Below are 18,461 nucleotides of genomic sequence, written 5' to 3'. Positions count from 1 at the left end.
CCTTGCAGAGATAACCCTAGGTTATCCTGCTGTGTGAACACACACACACACACACACACACACACACACACACCTTGAAGCATGAAGCCATTGTGGCAGAGTGCTGAAATAGGCTACTGAATTTGGAATCATAAAACCTGGATTCTCAGGCAACCTACACCGCTAACAAGGTACTAGATCCCAAGAGCTTCAATTTCTACCTTGGTAAAATGGGATTCATAACCCCCTTATTCCAATCTGTCCTGCAGCCCAGCAGGTGGTGCGCTGAAGAGTGTAGGAATGAAAAGCTTTATCTATGGAGGTAGCTTCCGCCACATCCTAGATCTCCAGTGGGGGAAATTCACGAAGAATATTCCTACAAACCATACCACGTCCCCTGCTGCTGGGTCTGGTGGACCAAAGTAAAGAGACAGGGGAGGAAAGAGAGGTTAACATTGCATTTTCTTCTCTTTGTTTACAAAGATTCAAATTCACCACCCTCCCCCTGGGGTGTAATTTGGAGAATAGGGTAGGGATGGGGTTGGGCCATAGAGCCCCCAAGGGGCCATGTGGCAGGCAGTCATCCTTCTTTAACCTAATGAAGTACAGGAATCGGGGATGTAGTGCAAATACACGTTATCCAGCGATATTTCATCCTGGCAGCAATTCATCAATAGATTGCCAGCTACCAGGTGTCACAGGAGCCCCAAGTTTTACTTTTGCCCTGGGCCCCATAATTTGTAAATCCAGTGCTGACATTTCAGTAAAAATACTCAGAAGGAGTCCTCTGGGTGCTAGATGCAACACAGACAAGTATATTAAAGATATTCAGAAAATGATGATTTTTCGAATAGGTTTTTAATGTCAGACGTATGTAGTACTGACTGAAATTCAAGTGTTTAGCAGATTTGGAGATTTCACTTTGGCTACCCCAGCTGGCGTCCGACACATTCCAAAATTTTTCTTCTACTTGATACATCTATTTTTAATCCCTTCAGATGCCTTTCTTTTTGGTGAATTGGGAGGAGAGAACACCCGTCGCTTCACGTCTTTCAGTTCCTATTTTGCATAAATCAACCAGGGATTAAGATTTAAACAATCACTTCATATCTGAATTGTCAAATATTTCACTGTTGGGGGATATATTTGCATATCTGAAAACACATTGGCCTCTCCGTGTTTAAGGGATGCAGAGAATATCCAGAAACTCCTAGAGATGTATCCATGAGAGCAGAGGTAAGAAGGTGATTATGGGGCAAGAGGACCCAAGAAGGTAGCAAGTCCAGGTCATGAGATGAGGAAGAGAGAAGATTTCCAGACCTGACTTAGTCTGACCTCCTGGTTATCCCAGTCAACACTGACCTAGCTTGGGTTCCCCAGAAGCAGACCTCGGAACAAGAATTTGGATATATTTGGGAGGCCATCCAGGCAGTACCAGAAGGGGAGTGGGAAAGTGAAACAGGAAAAGGGAAGAAGCTAATGCTGGGTGCTTGGTGAGCAGGCAACTGCTACAGGCAATGGGGCTGCCCCAAGGCAGTCCTGAAGGGGACCTCTGGGGGACTATAGAACATGCTCCAGAGATGTCCTACCTTAGGGGCCAGGAGGCAAGGTATTAACAAACTCCCATTAGACGTTATTTTTATGTCTACTCATGTGGGTGTTAACTTCTTGCATAAAAAGGTTGCTCAGCTCAAAGAAAACAGGCCTGGAGCCCTGTGGTTCTCAAACTGTGCACCAAGGCACCCAGGGTGCCACAGAAAATTCACAGGAGAAGATAGGAAGATTTTACAGTTTTGAGGGAAACACAGCAACATCTATCCAACACTGTGTGAGCTTTTAGTTTGAGGCAGCTCAGTGTTATAGGTTGATTTGTGTCTCCCCACAAATTCACATGTTGAAGTCTTAACCCCCAGGACCTTAGAATATGACCTTATTGGGTTGAATACCTCTAGTGCTGGGGAGCTCATTCTCTCTCTATGGAACATACCCATTCACGAACCGAAAAGGGAACTACTGATAGCATGCCTTGAGCCCTTGCTGGATACTAGGCTCTACACATTCATCATTTCACTTAGTCCTCCCAACTGTACAAAGTGGGCATCACCATTACTATTTATATATAGTACATGATGAAATTGAGGCTTGCAGAGGTGAAATGACTTGACCAAGATCTCATTACCAGTAAATGACACAGCCAGGATTTGAACACAGGTCTTTTCTATTCCAGAGCCCTTTCTATTTCCAGTTCTTGCATGGCTCTGACAGGTGGGTGTTAATAACAAAAGAAAAAAGAGCTAACATTAATTGTGCACTTCCTTTTTGCTAGGCATTGTTCTTCGCATGACTTACCCATTTGGTTTCATCATAGACCTATGAGACGATCATTGAGGCTGCTCCGTGGCCAAGCCAGCCAGACTCCAGGACTCATGCCTTTTAAAACAGTGTTCTGCCGTGTATTTCCTCATATTGAGCCGAAACCTTCTTCCTATTCTTTGGGCTCAGACAAAACTAATTGAGCTCTTCTTTGCCAAGCCTGTCCCTCAAAGCCGTATGAAGACAGCCCTTTGTTCTGCTCGGGGCTGAACATTTCTCATTCTATCTTGTTTTCCTCATCCCCTCTCATGCCCAGCCCCATCTTCTGAACACAATTCAGTTCACCTGCATCCTTCTGAAAGTGCTTGCTGATGGCGTCATGCTGCCCACAAAGGAAGCAGGAAGACCAAAACTTCCTGTAAAAAGAAAGGTCAGACTCAGTCTTCGGACAATGGCAGGAAAAGAACGACTTCTAAGCATCAGCATCTGGAGCTGTGTGGCTGGGCATTTGTATTCTCTGGAGGGTCATCTTGCAGCAAGGCCTGCTAAAGAGAAGGTGAGGTCATCGTGCGGCTGTGGTGACGTCATAATCCTCAGCAGCTCAAGGGTTAGAAATAAAAGAAGAGTCAGATTGAACCAGTGTGAAATAATGCCAAGGATAAAGCGTGTAAATCAGAACATGTGCAATCAATCTGCAAGCTGGAACCTTCCCCGTAGGGCTAGTGGAAGGATTAAATGAGTTAATGTAAAGCGCTCAGTAGAGCACCTGGCACAGAGCGTGTGATCAATAAATATTAGTATTAATATCTGCTGTGAAATGAACACTGCACTGCAAAAATGACTAATTCTTCCTGGGAATGTGGTGTCAGGACCTAATAATAATAGTTGCCACTTAACTAGGACTCCTCATGTGCTCAGCCTTTACATAATGATCTGTTTTAATCCTTGACACCTGTGGTGAAGTTGTTTTTCCCCATTTGAAAGAAATGGAAGCCAAGCTTCAGCCACATTAGGCATCTTATCCAGGGTCATGAGGCTAAGTGATTAAGAGGTTGGATTTTAGACTCAAACAGGTCTGGCTTTGAATTCCAGTTCACACACTTTCTGTGTGACCTTAAAGATGTCAGTCTCTCTGTGCCTCAGTTTCCTAGTCTGTAAAAGAGGGTAAGGAAATACCTTCCGTAACGACATGCTGTGAGGACTGAGTTAATATATGTAAGACACTTAGCACAGTATCTAGCACATTCCAAGCACTTGTCATGCACACATAGACGTATGTATGTATACATTTATGTGTGTATGTATATGTGTGTGTATATGTGTGTGTGTGTGTGTGTGTGTGTGTATGAGGGATTTGAAGGATGAGTAGGTGTGTTTGTCACGTGGATAAAGGAGAGAAACCTCAGGTTAAAGTAATTGCGGGGCTAAAGGCCCACATTGATCTACCCACCCCAAGGCACAAGAAATCACTGGCGGGCTATGGCAGGACAGGGTAGTTAGGAAGGAAGGAGTCGCTTGTAGTTAGACGGAGACAAAGGGTCAAGGTCCTCAGGCCTGAGAGGAGAAACCAGAGTTTGGAGAACGTGGCTCCCTGGCCAGCCGCCCGCTCCCAGTCACGGACCCAACGGCGTGGGCGAGTTCGCGACCCCGCCCCCACCAATCCCAGCCAATGAGGACGCCCTCCACGGGGCGTGCCGTTGCCAGGCGACCGAGTGGGCCCCCGGCTTTGCAGTTAGCCGCGGCTGTCGCTCCCTCTCCGCGGGCGCGCAGCCTCGGGGTGGATGTCTGCGGGCCCCTCCATGGGCCCCCCTCAGACTTTGTCAGTGGAGTTTTATTTTTTTAGTTCATATTTTATTTTTGTTTCTGGAAGACAAAGGTATCCCCTTCCCAAACGGGGAAAAACTCATAAAAGTTTGTGACTGTCTAAAAAGTAAGTCCAGGCTTGCCTGGTTTCAACCTGCCGGGACTTCCTTATCCTGTTGGAGGGAAACCCAGAAGACTTGCTTTCCCATTCCTCCCCAGTCAGAAACCTGTCTGGAGTCTGTGTCTTTAGGACCTGCGAGTCGGGGAGAAATTGCTGGAGCCCCTGACACCAGTGACTGCTGAGGTAGAAGATTCTGGAAGAAACACACACACACACCTTCCCTGGGGAGCATAGGGAAGCCTGAAGGATTTCCAAGATGACCAAGGTACCAGCCACCAAGAAGCTACAGAGTTCCCCTGCCTCGGGGGCCCTCTGGCCCTTTTATGCCTCAGATCTTCTGACGCAGGTGAGTCTCCCTTCTCTTGTGAAAGGAGTCGTGTTTTCAAGACGAAAAATAGGAATTAGCCTCTAGACCAACAAGGGAAGGGGGGAAAGAAGAATCACGGTGTAATTAAATTGTCGGGAAACATCCCCGTTGCTATCAGTGGTTGGTTACTCGTGAAGACTGAAAACACCAGCCAGAACGGGGAGCTGGGCCATCCTATTAGCCAGTAATTCCAAAATGATGGAATAAATCGGCAGTGACACTGTAGAACATCAGGAAAAAATTAAGATGAATTGTAGGTTTGCCATCGAAGAAATTATTTTCGGAGATCCGCTGGGCTCAGGGTACGTGCACACCCTCTCTCTTTGTGGAGAGACTACAGTGTCAGACTTCGGGGTTTGAAGCCTGACTTTGCGTCTCAGCAGCTATTGAGATTAGATAAATTGCTTAGCATCTCTGAGCCTTTATTCGCTCGTGTCTGCAAAACAAGAACAGGAACACCAACTAGGCAGAAACAGTGTGAGGACTAAGTAAGATACGGAAATTGTTCATGGCGATGCTAACACTTGATAATGTGTGTATGGGACAAGAAATACTGTTGTTGGTTTGAAAGACGAAGAAAAATCAGTATGTGTTTAGTGCCCGAGTCAAGTTGTTGCTGTTTTTAAATGATCACAACTGGGCAGGCCTGTTATGTCTTTGTTAAGCGTGTCTTTGTTATTGTATCTGCAAAACCCCAAATCACCACTAATTGACCAAGGTAGCTGAACAGTGGGAGAGGGTCAAAGGCAATTACTGGCCCACAGTGGTCCACGCACAGTGGCATATCTTGTGGCTCAAGGTCCTGCCCTAGGAAGGAGGGCTTGGGAGGAAGTCAGGGCACAGAAGAGAAACTCACCCATGCTTACCTGGTGGTCCAAAGCCTTCCTGAGCTTCTGTTGATATTTCCTAAGGATTGACACAGCTGTTTGCACCCCTCATTGCTCAGCCCTCTTAATGAGCTCACTCTTCAAGATGCAGTCTTCACGTGTCTCCTTTTGTCTCAAAAAGCTACCCGGAAGTGGGTTTTATCCAGAGCAGCCCCCTCTGGGAACAAACTTCCCAGCATAGCAGTGGGGGAAGGGAAGGAAGGAAGGAACGAGGAATGAGGTAGATATTTCAGAAGCAGCGACGAGTGTGAGCACGTGGGCGGTGGACCCAAATAGCCTGGCTTGAACCTTGGATCTGCCTCTTGGCAGGCCTGTGACCTTGGGCAAGTTACGGAACTTCTCTGCTTCAGTGTTGCCGTCTGTAAAATGGGAATATCATAATACCTGCTCATGGGATTGCTGTGAGCATTCAATGATATGTCCAAAACTCCTGAGAATAGAGTCTGACACATAGTTAGCACTTCCTAGATTTTCGTTACATGGTTGTTTCATTCATTTAGCAAACACTTACTGAATTTCTGTTGTGTGCTAAATACCTGCTCTTGTGAAGAGAGAGACTTGCCTTAAAGATTTTCACAATCTGTAGTGTGTCTGTTTGGGATGGGAAGTAAAAGAGATAAGAAACAGATCATTGTAATACAGGATGATTAATGTGCTGGGGATGTATCATTGGGTGCGGTGGGAATGCAGAGGACAGGTAACTCAGACTCGTGTGTGTTTGTGTGTGGGGTGAGTGTGGGGGGAGACTGGGGAGGGAAGAGGTCATGTAGCCAAGTAAATGCAATACAGTTTTCCATCTTGGGTTAGAGAGATTGAGGAAAGTGGAGGTAGATGCAGAGGTTGAAATGATCATTTCTTTCTTGAGAGGAGGATAGGCAGGACTCCGGGAGGTCAAGAGATGGGAAGCAGGCTTCCAGGGAACTGTTGGATAAACAAGACCTCAGGCACAAAACTCATGGAAATCCTGCTGCCCCTGCCTCACTGTCTAGAAAATAATGAAGCCCCTAGGGTGTCCCTGGCTCACATTTGAAGTATCACACCTTCAGAAATTTCAACTTTTTAGAGCTACCGTAAAGCGTTGATTAATCTAAAGCAGACTGACTAGAAAGTGGCCAGTCACAAGAAAATATGTAGAGATTAGAATCAACTTCTGGTGTAAATCACACTAAGAACAAATTGCAGCTTTATTGGTTTAACACACTAATACCAGTGGCGATAATAATGATGATGGTTGGCATGTATTGAATATTCACCACGTGCCAGGTTCTGAGCTCAAGTCTTTACATGTGATATTTCAGAACCATCCAGAACACTTGGAGGTATGAACTGTCACCTCCTCATGAGATAGATGGCAATACCAAGGCCCACTGAGGACAGGTCCTTTACCCAAGGACTCCCAGTCAGCAAGGCACAGAGCAAGGGTTTGAAATCAAGAGTTCTCTGGCTCGAGAGTTCAAGCCCTCCCTGCCTCTCCATGCTAAGCAGACAGCGATAGTGGTTAGCACACACCACGGGGGATGCAAAGGGAAGGTGTAAGGCATACTCACCGGCTTCAGATAGCTTTCAGGGTTGTTTGTTGGGGACAGGGCAGGGGTGGGGAACAGAGGAATGCCACATAAAAAGAGTAACAAATGCCAGGCAGCCAGGTAAATGTCCAGTGAGGAGTGATCCGAGGAAGGATCTGGCTTCTAGAGGAGGAAGGTGAGACCAGCTGGGCTACATGATAATGCCACTTCCTGTGAGTCCCCGTGCACTGGTGTAATAGGTGACACTTGTGGGGAGACCCCCAAAGGGTCCTGCAGCCCGCGGAAGCTGGCCATCTTCCTTCTCATGGGGATGGAAGTTGCTTTATCATAACTAATGTTATGATGGGACCCTTCCTTGCACAGCATCTTCATGTAGATTTTTTGATGGAAGGAGTATAAATAATGTATGCAAATCCCCTGCTCGAATGTCTTTTGTTGAGGAAACCTTCTAGCCTGCCCTAAGTCAGGTGCCCTAATCTGTTTAGGGAGTTCCTTTTCCCTTTGTTGCCCAAGGAAGCAAAAGAGAAATCTAATGGGATTAGCCATGGGGGAGGGAGGGAGCAGGGCATGTGTAGATTATCATGGACTCACATTTTCTTCTTTAGAAAAGACTAAAAAAGAGAGGGGCACTTAGAACACCCCCTCCATGTTCTAGAATGGAAATGCAGGAACGGCGTTTGGCAAAAACTCTAAAGGTGTGGAATCCTTTACATAAGCTCTGTCTCTTGGTGGCAGAGAGGAAAGACGCATCCTTAGTTTGGGCAGATCCTGAAACAGCCAGGAACTAGACTGGGTGCTTCGGTGATACCCTAGCTTAGTGATTAAAAGAGGAGGTTCTCAAAAATAAATTAATTAAAATAGTTTTTTAAAAAAAAGGGGGCTTCCCTGGTGGCACAGTGGTTAAGAATCCGCCTGCCAATGCAGGGGACACGGGTTCGATCCCTGGTCCGGGAAGATTCCGCATGCCTCGGAGCAACTAAACCTGTGAGCCACAACTACTGAGCCCGCATGCCACAACTACTGAAGCCCGTGCGTCTAGACCCCTGCTCCGCAACAAGAGAAGCCACTGCAATGAGAAGCCCGCGCACCGCAACGAAGAGTAGCCCCCGCTCGCCGCAACTATATGTGCGGGGCCTTGAGCAAATCAGTGCCTCTCTGTGCCTCAGTTTCCTCCTCTGTGAAACAGTCACATTGTGTTTTAACGAAGACATCTTCCGTTTCAAGAGGCATCACAATTTTGTGTGAGCGCCACCAAGAAAGAAAACTCTACTGATTAAACTATGACCTACTTTCAATTATAAGAAGCGCCCCAGTTTCAGAGATGTTGAAATGGGGAAAGAAAATGTTCATCTTAGAATGGATGAAATCCAGCTAAAAATGCTCCTGTCTCATAGGGTTCTGTGGGGATTAGGTGAGTTAATATGGGTAAAGCTCTTAGAACAGGGCCTGGCACAGAGTAAATACTATGAAATGTTAGCCATTATGACATGGTGTGGTTTGATCTTTTAATTGACTCTGTGATAGAGGTGTAGTTATTACCCCCTTTTGCATCTGAGTAGACTGAGGCTTGAAGAGTGCCAGAGTCTAGTTCTCTGCTGAGAGTTAAGTTGGCAGGTTCAGGGAGAAGGTGGAAAGCTATGCTGAGTCCTGTGTATGGAGAAGACCTTGGCCTGAGCATCTCTGACCCCCGTCCCCTACCATTCACCCTCTTATCGCCCCACTGCCACCACCCCTATGGTGAGAATGGAGTTACTCAGAAAAGATCTCAGAAGTTCAGCCCACTATCCAGCTGGTCTGCCTGGAATCAGAAAAGGAAAGGTTTCCCCAGCAAGAGAAACCTCAACTCCCAGCATAATACATGTCCATCGCAAACATGAAACGATTTTCCTCTTTGTCCAGATAGGAGAGCTTGTGGCCTGAAGATGTAAGTAGTGAGTCATTGGTCTTTGTTCGAAGTGGACTCAGTGCTGGGTAATTTCTCTGGCCTCTAATCACGGAGACTGTGCCCCCCCGCACTGTATCAGTGATTACCTTGGAAAATGAAATAAAATAAAAGATCTGACGACCGCTTGAGATTCAGTTCTGAAGAATCCCAGCCAGCTGCACCTTCATTTATATTATAACTCGTGACTCAGGCCAGGAAAATAGTAATGAGCCCTTTTCTCTGTCCAAGGGATTCTTCTGGCTCCATTGTTACTGCATTGAGACAATTGCAGAATTTAAGTTGTTGCTTTGTTTTGTTTTGTCTTCTTCATGCCCTGGTGCTTTGAACTGGTGATGCTTGCCTCGGCAAATCTTGCTGTGTCTAATTGCAGGCCCATGTGACAGTCGGCTCCCTCCATGGTAAGTCAGGGTGCGGGGAAGGCGTGTGTTCATTACCTCCTGACACAGGAAGAATGATAGGCACTTTCTTTATGCCGGACAAAATGAAGCGAGCTCTTTCACTCATCTGCAAAGAGGCAGCTGCTGCGCATGGGGAGGTGAGGGCGGGGAGAGGAGTGGTAGAAGAAACACATCAGAGAGTCTAGTTGATGTGATGCAAACCTAGTGACCAGGTAGGAGCTCTGCCTTTGAAATCAGACAAGGTGGGCTCGAATCCCCTCTTTGACACTAATATGAGGTTCTGTGAAATGGGCTGAATAATAATAGGAGCTGCTACATACATCTTTTGGAAGGATTAAATAAAATAATGCATCTGAAATACTGAGCACAATACTTGGTACACAGTGAACTCCCCAATAAGTGATGACAGTTGTTATTATTATGACTCATGCTCCTCTCTCTTCTCTGACTGGACACATGTGCCTCCATCACCATTTTGAAGACATAGTCAGCCCAGATATGAAGTCTGGAGGAAGCTGAGTATTAACTGTAAAGTCACAGAGTGGGGTCCCTCGTTAGTGAGGCCAAGTCCCAGTTTAAGGGTAGAGGAGAAGAAGCAAGTCTAGGGATATTTTTAAGAACTAGTGTGAGAGTGTATTTTTATGAAGGATGAAGTGCCTTGCACGAGAGAGTTCATTCTGATGGCAGAAATGCTTGACCCAGTTAAAAAATCCTAGTTGTAGGAAAGGGAGTGCCCCGAGCATGATTTAAGTCCCTTGGATTTAACTTTCAACCCAGTCCCATTGCTCATGTTTGAATGCCATTGAGAACCAGAAGGAAGTAAGAAAAAAGGAAAACCCTGTGTATCAATTAGGATCATTCTTGGCTGCAAGTAAGAAAAAAACCGAAAAGCAGTGACATAAACAAATGTGAATTTATTTTTCTCACGTAAGAAGTCTGGAGCTGTATGCCTGCTGGCATTGGTTCAGGAAGACCTCGCTAATGTTGGGACTGGTAGGTTCTTTTCCCTCATGGTCACAGAATGGCTGCCCCATCTCCAGCCATTACATTCATATTCCAGTAGAAAGAGGAAAAAATGGAGGGTAAGAGCTATTTTTGCCCCTTTTATGAGGCAAATAAAGTTTGCCTGGTTTCCAGGAAACTTCCCAGCATATTTCCTCTTATGTCTCATTTGCCAGAGCAGTGTCACCTGCCTTTTCTTAACTGCAAGAATGGCTGGGAAAATGTGTTATCTAACCTGAGTGTGGAAAGCAGGGGCAAGAGACAGGTGAAGGTATTGGAGATGGGTGTCTGGTTGACTAATCAACAATAACTGGCACAAATGGCTGCACAAAAAATCAGACATTGGGGGTCCCAAGCAATGCAGTAACCTGAAAAAGAGAGACATCCCCTAGCCTGCACCACAACTGCTTAGAAATGTCAAGGGCACTTGTCCATAGTGATACTTTATTTATTTATTTATTTTATAGAAATTTATCTTTTATTTTATTTATTTTTGGCTGCGTTGGGTCTTTGTTGCTGCACGCGGGCTTTCTCTAGTTGTGATGAGAGGGGGCTACTCTTCGTTGCGGTGCGCGGGCTTCTCATTGCGGTGGCTTCTCTTTGTTGTGGAGCACGGGCTCTAGGCACGCAGGCTGCAGAGCGCAGGCTCAGTAGTCGTGGCGCACGGGCTTAGTTGCTCCGCGGCGTGTGGGATCTTCCTGGACCAGGGCTCGAACCCAGGTCCCCGCATTGGCCACCAGGGAAGCCCCATAGTAGTACATTAAAAAACAGCACAGAATCCACCAAAGAGCTGTGGGGCTCAGGGCAAGGGTAGAGGCTGCCAGAAGAAACATTCACTCATTCAGCTGATATTTACTGAGCTCCAGGTATGTGCTAAGCATGATTCTAGGTGTCGAGGATACAGAAGTGAAAAGACAATAACATGGGACAACCTTCCGGAAATTCTGAAAAATATACTTACAGGGAATAACATGGAGAGCCAAGACAGTGGAATATGCACCATCTTTATTCCTACCGTCTTGTGTTTTCACCGTTTGGGGAGCAGGGAGCTTAAAGAATCTCTGGTTAGACAAGCCTTTGCACAACTGTAGAAAAAGACCTATTCTTGGCCCCCTTTCAGCATTCCTGCAGCCTCTAAAAGACTCAGCCATCAGCTGTTAAATTCAAAAGCTGCAGAATCCATGTGGGGTTCGGCGGCTAGTAGCACTTACATAAAATCTGACAGAAGCCAATTAAACCTTGCTTAGACTGAACAAATCAACATATTTTTCTCAGAGATCTTTCTGACAGCTAAATTCAAAATCATAATCACCAGTAATGGGATACCTTCTATCATGAGATGGTGGCATTTTCCCTTCTGAATACCTGTTTTCAAACTCTGCCGAGAAAATTTCTTGCGGGCTCAACTTTGATCTAATGTATTTCTAAGTTGGAATTTATGCATTAGGCAGTTTTATTTAATAACTCAAAAATTAGCTATGTCTGGTGATCTATTTGCAAGCCTGGAAATGCCTTGGGATTTCTGGATTTCACAAAGTGGGAAGATTATACAGCTGGGATGGTTTCTGGAATGGGTTCAGTATTGTCAGGGGCTTCAAGGGGTCCATGGTTGGCTGTAGCTCAGTGGCAGAAAAAACAGAAAGTGACGCCCCACTGTAGCCTAGTACAGGGTCAAGGTCACTTTCTGGGGTGTCTATTAAATATATGTGACAGATGTTTTAGAGGCATTAATATGAATCAGACTTGGGGGCTTCTCTCCAGAAACCCACAATTCTGTTGGAGAGCAAATTCATTAATAACCATGAATCAAGATGGCAAATAAGAAGTACCAAAAAGAAAGGTGAAAAATATTTAAGAGCTTGGAGGTAGAAACAAGTTCTATCATAGGAAGAAAGGTACAGTGAAGCCATCTGATCTGCATCTTCAACGTTGGCTGGATGTGAACTTGGGGTGATATGAGACACTGAACCACGGCTGGAACTTATTTTCTAATGCATCGGGGTGAGGGGGGTGTATTGCCATTCTCCACCAGGGAACAAGTTCTTTCTTGGTACCCTGTCTGACTAAATGCTCTCCCACAGAGCTCCGGTAGATAAATCTTTACATATTCTCCTTCTCCACACACAAAGTTATCCAAGTTTCTACCCTGGAGGGTTGTCAAATTAGGGAGGACTTAGCTCCATGAATTCCCATTAAACCTTTCAATAACCAGAAAGCTCTAATATTTTACTTCTTTTAAGAATTGGAATTTCAGCAGAGTAGGGTTTCTCAGCCTTGACACCACTGACATTTGGGACCCATAGGCTGTCCTGTGCATTGCAGGATATTGAGCAACATCCCTGGTCTCTAGCCATTAGATGCCAGTTGTGACAACCAAAAATGCATCAAGATATTACCAAATGCCCCCTGGGGGCCAAAGTTGTCCCCAGTTGAGAACCATGGCAGTACAGGGCTACTGAAGTCCTGAATACCTTTCCCCAGCTGAATGCTTATCTGATGGTGAAACATTCCCCATTTAAATAAATGACGCCATCATGTACCCAATTGTTCAGGCAGAAACCCGAGCTTCTTCTTTGATCTCTCCCCCTCCATCACCTCTTGTGTTCAAACAGCTGCCTCAGGGCAGGTGTTCTATGGACACTGCCTCCTTCCCCGAAGTCGCTACCTGATCCAGGATGCCCTCGCCTTTAGCCTGGACTATTCCACCAGCCTCCTAACTGCCCTCTTTACCTTAACTCTGCTTCCAACCTATTCTCTTTTATTGCAAGTGTCATTTCCCTGGTTAAAACAATTAATGGCCCTCCAGTGCCCTCAAAATGAAGATTAGTATCTTTAATAAGGTTTAAAAGGCTCTCCGTCATCTGGTCTCTGCCAACTTTTCCAGCTTCATCTTTCATTACTTGGTCTACTTGGAAGCCATACTGGTTTTTGAGGGTGCCATGCCTTTCATCTTCTTCCTCCTTCTAGAACATTCTCCCCTCCCCCAAACTGTGGTTTTCCATGGCAAGATATTTCCAGGGTTCTGAACAGTGGTGGGGTGGTTGTGGCCCTTGCCCGGAATTAGGAGGTCTGACCCAAACATCAGCTCTTTCCCTACCTAGCTGTGTGACTTTGGGCAAATCACTTAACCTCTCTAGTTTCTTGATATCCATATGCAGAACGGGGAACTCTAACGTGGCAGTTTGGAGGCTCCCTCCTTGCCATATGACTCTAGAGAGCAAATAATGGCTACCACTTATTAAGCATCTATTGTGCATCTGCTGTGTTCTGCATATATTATTAAAATTAACTCCTCAATCCTGTGGGGCAGATGCTGTCATTGTCCCTGTTTGTAGAGATGAGGAAGCTGAGGCTTGGAGCAGTTTTGTAACTTGCCCAGAGATACCCAGAAAGTAGGTGATGGAGTTAGGATTTGAATCCAGGACCAACTAACTAGAGAGATCCTCTGCTCTTAAGATCAGCCTGGTTGACTGCAGTAAGAAGGGGCAGTAGACAAGTATCTCTCTAAAAGGGGCGTTTGCTGGTGCAGTTTTTAAAGAGTATATTTGAAAGCCTCCTGGCAGAAAAAGGAAAGTGCCAGTTTTAGCTGTAGGCGATGCAAACAAGAATGTGACTGCTTCGCCCCGTGACCACAGACAAGGACGTTTGCATTTTCTTGAGCTCTTGCTAAAATATGCCTGTGAGCTTTTCTGGAAGAGAAACACAGCTAAGGACGAGGTAGGGAAGGGGAGCCCCTGCATGTGGTTTAGATGCACCTTTCTAAATAATGCTCATTTCAGTGAAGATTTATAAGCCATTTCTAATTAGAGTCACATTTCTAAGAAAGGCATATTTTGATGCTGGGTCAATACACTGTCAAGACCTGCTGGATAAAACGGTGAGGAAGACAAGCCCAGCTAATGAGGAATGAGGTTCTGGGGGGGTGTGGCTGAGAGGTTGATAATGGTAAATAGCTTAATTGGGTTGAATAATTTGGGTAAGTATCTAGTTAAATGGATTTAGTCTGAATCCAGGCTCTGACCTGCTGAATTTTTTATCTTCTATCAAAAATAACATAAAATAAAATACCCCGACCATAATTGTCTGTTTATTTGTCCGATTCCACCCCTAGGCTTGGAGTTCATTGAGGGAAAGGACCCTGCCTAGCTCACAGTTCTATACCCAGAGCCTAGCACAATGCCTGGCCCTGGGTAGAAGTTCAATATTCTCTAGCCTCTATTCTCAGGACCAAGGATAGCTCCACATGCCAAGTGAGGCAACGCATCCCTTGGGTAACTGTAAATTCCACTTGGACAAAGGCCACAAATGTTTTATTCGCAGATACAGCACCAGCATGTGCTGGGTGCGCCATAAATTGGGATAGCATTCTAACACTTGCTATGTGTGTGACCGTGGGCAAGCTTACTCTCTGTGCCTCAGTATCCTTATCTCACATATGGAAATAACAGTTCTTGCTTTGTAGGATTGTTGGGAGGATCAATGAGATAATGCTAAGAAAAACCCCTGGCAGATAGTAGGTGCTCATTGAACGCTATCTCTTCATGTTTCCACTTAGGAATCGAAGCCGTTGGCTCCCCCAAATATCAAGCATTAAAACATTTAAATGCTGACATTTCCAGAGATGATGACTCCCATGCCAGTCATTTTTTATACATTCAGGAAAAAGCAGCCAAAAGGGTAACATGACTAAAGTGTATTATTTCCAAGAGCCCTTGAAGAAAGTGCCCAAGAGGCAATTAGCACATAGCTGTCGCCTATGTTGCTATTGCTTATTGGCTGATTCCATCCTCTACTAATCAAACCGCTTCTCTGATATTTTTAGACCTTTTTAAAAAGTCCTCTCAAAACTCAGGAAGCAGTGCTTGTTGACAGATACCAAGGAATCTGAGAGAACATGAATCTGACATTCTCATAGGGAATGAGAAAATGCTGGCAGTGGGGGAGCATTCTTCAGGGTCCATGGGAATTAGATTAGGCAGCCTGGATGATTCTTTAACCCTAACTAGCCTCCTCACCTTTTCCCTTCCTGCCTGGGACTAACAAATAACCCTCCTTGTTCCCTTTTTGTGCAGCTCCAGGGCTTGAGATTTAAATTGTCTCAATAAAGGATAATTGTTGAGCTTCCTTGGCTGGCCAGACGACCCAGGTCAGGGTTGACTGACTTAGCACCTGGGCCGTGGATCGTTCCAGGGTTTGAGTCTTGGTTCTGCTGCTGCCTACCTGCTCTGTGACCTTAGGCTCTCTGCTTCACCTCTCTGATACTAAGTTTTCTCACCTGTAATTGAATCTCGTGAGGATTCAAGATAATATCCATAAAGACCGGGTCCAGAATAATAGCTGAGATTGATCTACGATTAATGTTATTCCACCTTTCAGTGCTTTATAAATCCCCCATGTTATGTTGTGCATAACGCCAACATCAGTTTTTGTTTTTTTTTTCTTTTGTCAAAGAAAGATGGTTCGGTACGGAGAAAAACTGTCTCCTTGTGAATTGTCATTCTCTCAAGGTTTTCCTGTGGATAGTCAAATGAATCATGCCTTTGTGTCCTCCGTGAGGTTAAAAATGATGTTGATGTTTTGAAATTACATATATGGCGCATTATTTAGTCATGGTGATGATCACAGAAATAACTGGTATGACTGGTTGATTACTGAGTGTGCGCCACGAGCCGAGCCCTTCTGTGAATTGTCCAATTCCACTCGCTCCACAACACTAAGAGGTAGGCAGTATTAACCCCATTTTGCAGGTGAGGAAACTAAGGCTGAGAGAGCTATTCTCCACCTCTCCACCCTGCCCCAGAAGCACTCCCCAGCCTGTCTCTGTCCTCTGGGTTTTCCAGGAGGGTGTCAGAGACCAGCTTGCTGGTCCCCCAGCTGCAGGGGTCACATTTTAAGCTCTTGAGCATCACGGAGGCCGATCTTTTATTCGGTTTGAAGTGAAGGATACAGCATCCTCCTCCCTTTGGGGTCAGGATTCAAAGCATCTCAGCAGCTGCTGTCAAAGAAGTCACTTCCTAAATCCCTCTCTCCCTTCCCACTCTCTGTTTTTATATTCTCAAAGTAGATACCAATCGAGGGTCCCATTCTCCTACAGCTGCCTCAAAAATTCCTTCCAGGTGGTCTTTCTCACCTTCATTTGGAGTCTGATGTCTGTGGCATCTTGGATCCTCAGTCTATACTATCCTATTACCTATTTTACTTGTTATTCTACCGTTTACTGAGCGTTCACAATGCACCAGGTGATTCACAAACATTACTTTGAGGCCTCATTACAACCCGGTGGGGAAGGTGTTGTCACCTCTGTTTTATAGCTGAGAAAACTGAGGCTCAGAGACAGAAAGCGACTTGTGTGATGGAGAAGCCGAGACTCAAAACCGGAGCAGTCCGGCTCCAAAGTCCCATTTTTTTTTTTCCTCTCTGCACAGTGCCCAGACCTGCTAATATTTGCTGGGATGGAGAGTTGGCTTTACTTTCAAGCCCCCAAATTCAGTTCCAGACCACGCTCCCCCAGCCCACATCCTCCCCGTTGCCGAAGGCTTTCTGAGCTCATCAGAAGTTACAGGAGTGTTCTGGGGGAGGATGTCACGCTGTCCCCAGAAGTCACATCAAATGCAGCCATCTCATGGTTCCTCACAGAACAAGGTGTCCCTTTTCTTCCTTTTTGATATTAGAACATGGTCCTACTGCAAATTGACTTGAAAGGAAGCCAGACCTCATGGTTCCTTGTCTGCCTGTGAAGGAAGAGAGCCACTTCTGGCACCTAAAGGACCTGAATTTAATCCATGGTAGGGGCCTTAATGAAGGGGGTGGGGAGGTTGGTCAAAGGTCAGACACCCCCTAAGCACCCAGCCCTCATTCAGGGAAAATCAAAAAATGTCACTCCGCAGAAAGTAGCTTTTATTTCATTGCAGGTTTGGAGGTTGTGCATTAAATGTCTCTCTCTGTCCCCTCTCTCTCTTCTCTCCTCCTCCTTCCCCTCTGCTCTTTCCCCCAACCCCTCTCCCCTTTGCATCGTGACACCTAACAGTATTTGTTAGCTCTTCATACGTTTCCTTTTAGCTTCTTTAATTATTGTAGCAATTTCATCTGTTTAAAAAGAGAAAAAGAAAAACGCCAGAATAGCCCGGCCACTTGGACACTGAGGGAAGGCAGACGTTCAGACCAATTGCCAAGCCATCTAATCCTGCAGACTCTTGGTTTCATTAATGTTCTTCCCTCTGCCCTAGAATGTAATGGGAGCCTGTTCCGTAATGGTGCGCTTCAGGTAAACAGATCGTTAGGTAAGATTGATAGCAGAATATGGTCCAGGTAATGTTTTAAGCCCAAAGCAAAAGAGCACGAGGTGTCTCCAGCTGACAGGACCACAATTCATGCAGTTTCAGTGAAGGGTGTGTTGGGGCTTTTTCAGCATAAACGGCCACTTTCTGAAGGTTTTCTTTTCTGCCTTAACAAAAGGGAGGCTTTCTTTTCAGCTAGACACAGAGCATAGGCCTTCAGGCACATGAGGGGTTTGTTTTGATAATGAACTTGATATCGAGTTACAACGCATTAATATAGACCAAACAATGTTATTGCAGCTGATTTCTTCATTTTATAAAGCCTGGTTCTCAACAAAGCATATTATTGGCCCCAAATGAATTAAAAAAAAAAAAGAGGGGATGCCACAAAGGCTCAGCGGGTTCAAGGCAGAAATAGCACAGCTGTGTGCAAAGCCGCCAATTCAGGCAGGGTCAGGAAGCACTCAGACTTCAGCTTGGTATTCAAGTAGAGGTAGATTTCAGACCAGTGGAGCCAAAGCCGAAGAATTCCTCTCTTGTGTTCAGGAGGCAGTATAATCCAGACCAACAGATTCCTCAGAAACTCTGAAGTTGGGGACTCATCACCTAGAATCGTAGAGTCGTTGAGAAACCTTGAAGGGCATCTCACCAGCTTTCTACCTAAAGCAGGAAGACGTGATGGTAATGTTTTCTGGCTCTGGAGTCTACCTGACATCGGATGAGCCCTGGTTCTGCTGTTACCCAGCTGTTTGACCTGAGACAAACCACCCCCTCTCATTCCAAGCCTCAGTTTTCTCATCTGCAAAATGGGGATAAAGATAGTCCCCGATTGCTCCCTCTGAG

At 45.6% G+C, this 18,461-nt stretch overlaps 1 protein-coding gene across 1 annotated transcript in view; it reads left to right on the top strand.

The window, feature by feature from the left end:
• Nucleotides 1-4,083: 4,083 nt before the first annotated feature.
• CCDC60 (coiled-coil domain containing 60) overlaps nt 4,084-18,461 on the top strand; it is a 165,860-nt gene continuing 151,482 nt past the window's right edge. The window contains exon 1 of the mRNA XM_036823211.1: nt 4,084-4,562. Coding sequence (XP_036679106.1) covers nt 4,473-4,562 — 90 coding nt within the window. The 5' untranslated portion in view covers nt 4,084-4,472. The remainder of the gene's footprint in view (nt 4,563-18,461) is intronic.

Source organism: Balaenoptera musculus, chromosome 14 (genome assembly GCF_009873245.2).
Source record: "Balaenoptera musculus isolate JJ_BM4_2016_0621 chromosome 14, mBalMus1.pri.v3, whole genome shotgun sequence".
Classification (NCBI taxonomy): domain Eukaryota; kingdom Metazoa; phylum Chordata; class Mammalia; order Artiodactyla; family Balaenopteridae; genus Balaenoptera; species Balaenoptera musculus.
Note: the sequence above shows the minus strand (reverse complement) of the source record. Positions and strands in the feature narration are given on the sequence as shown.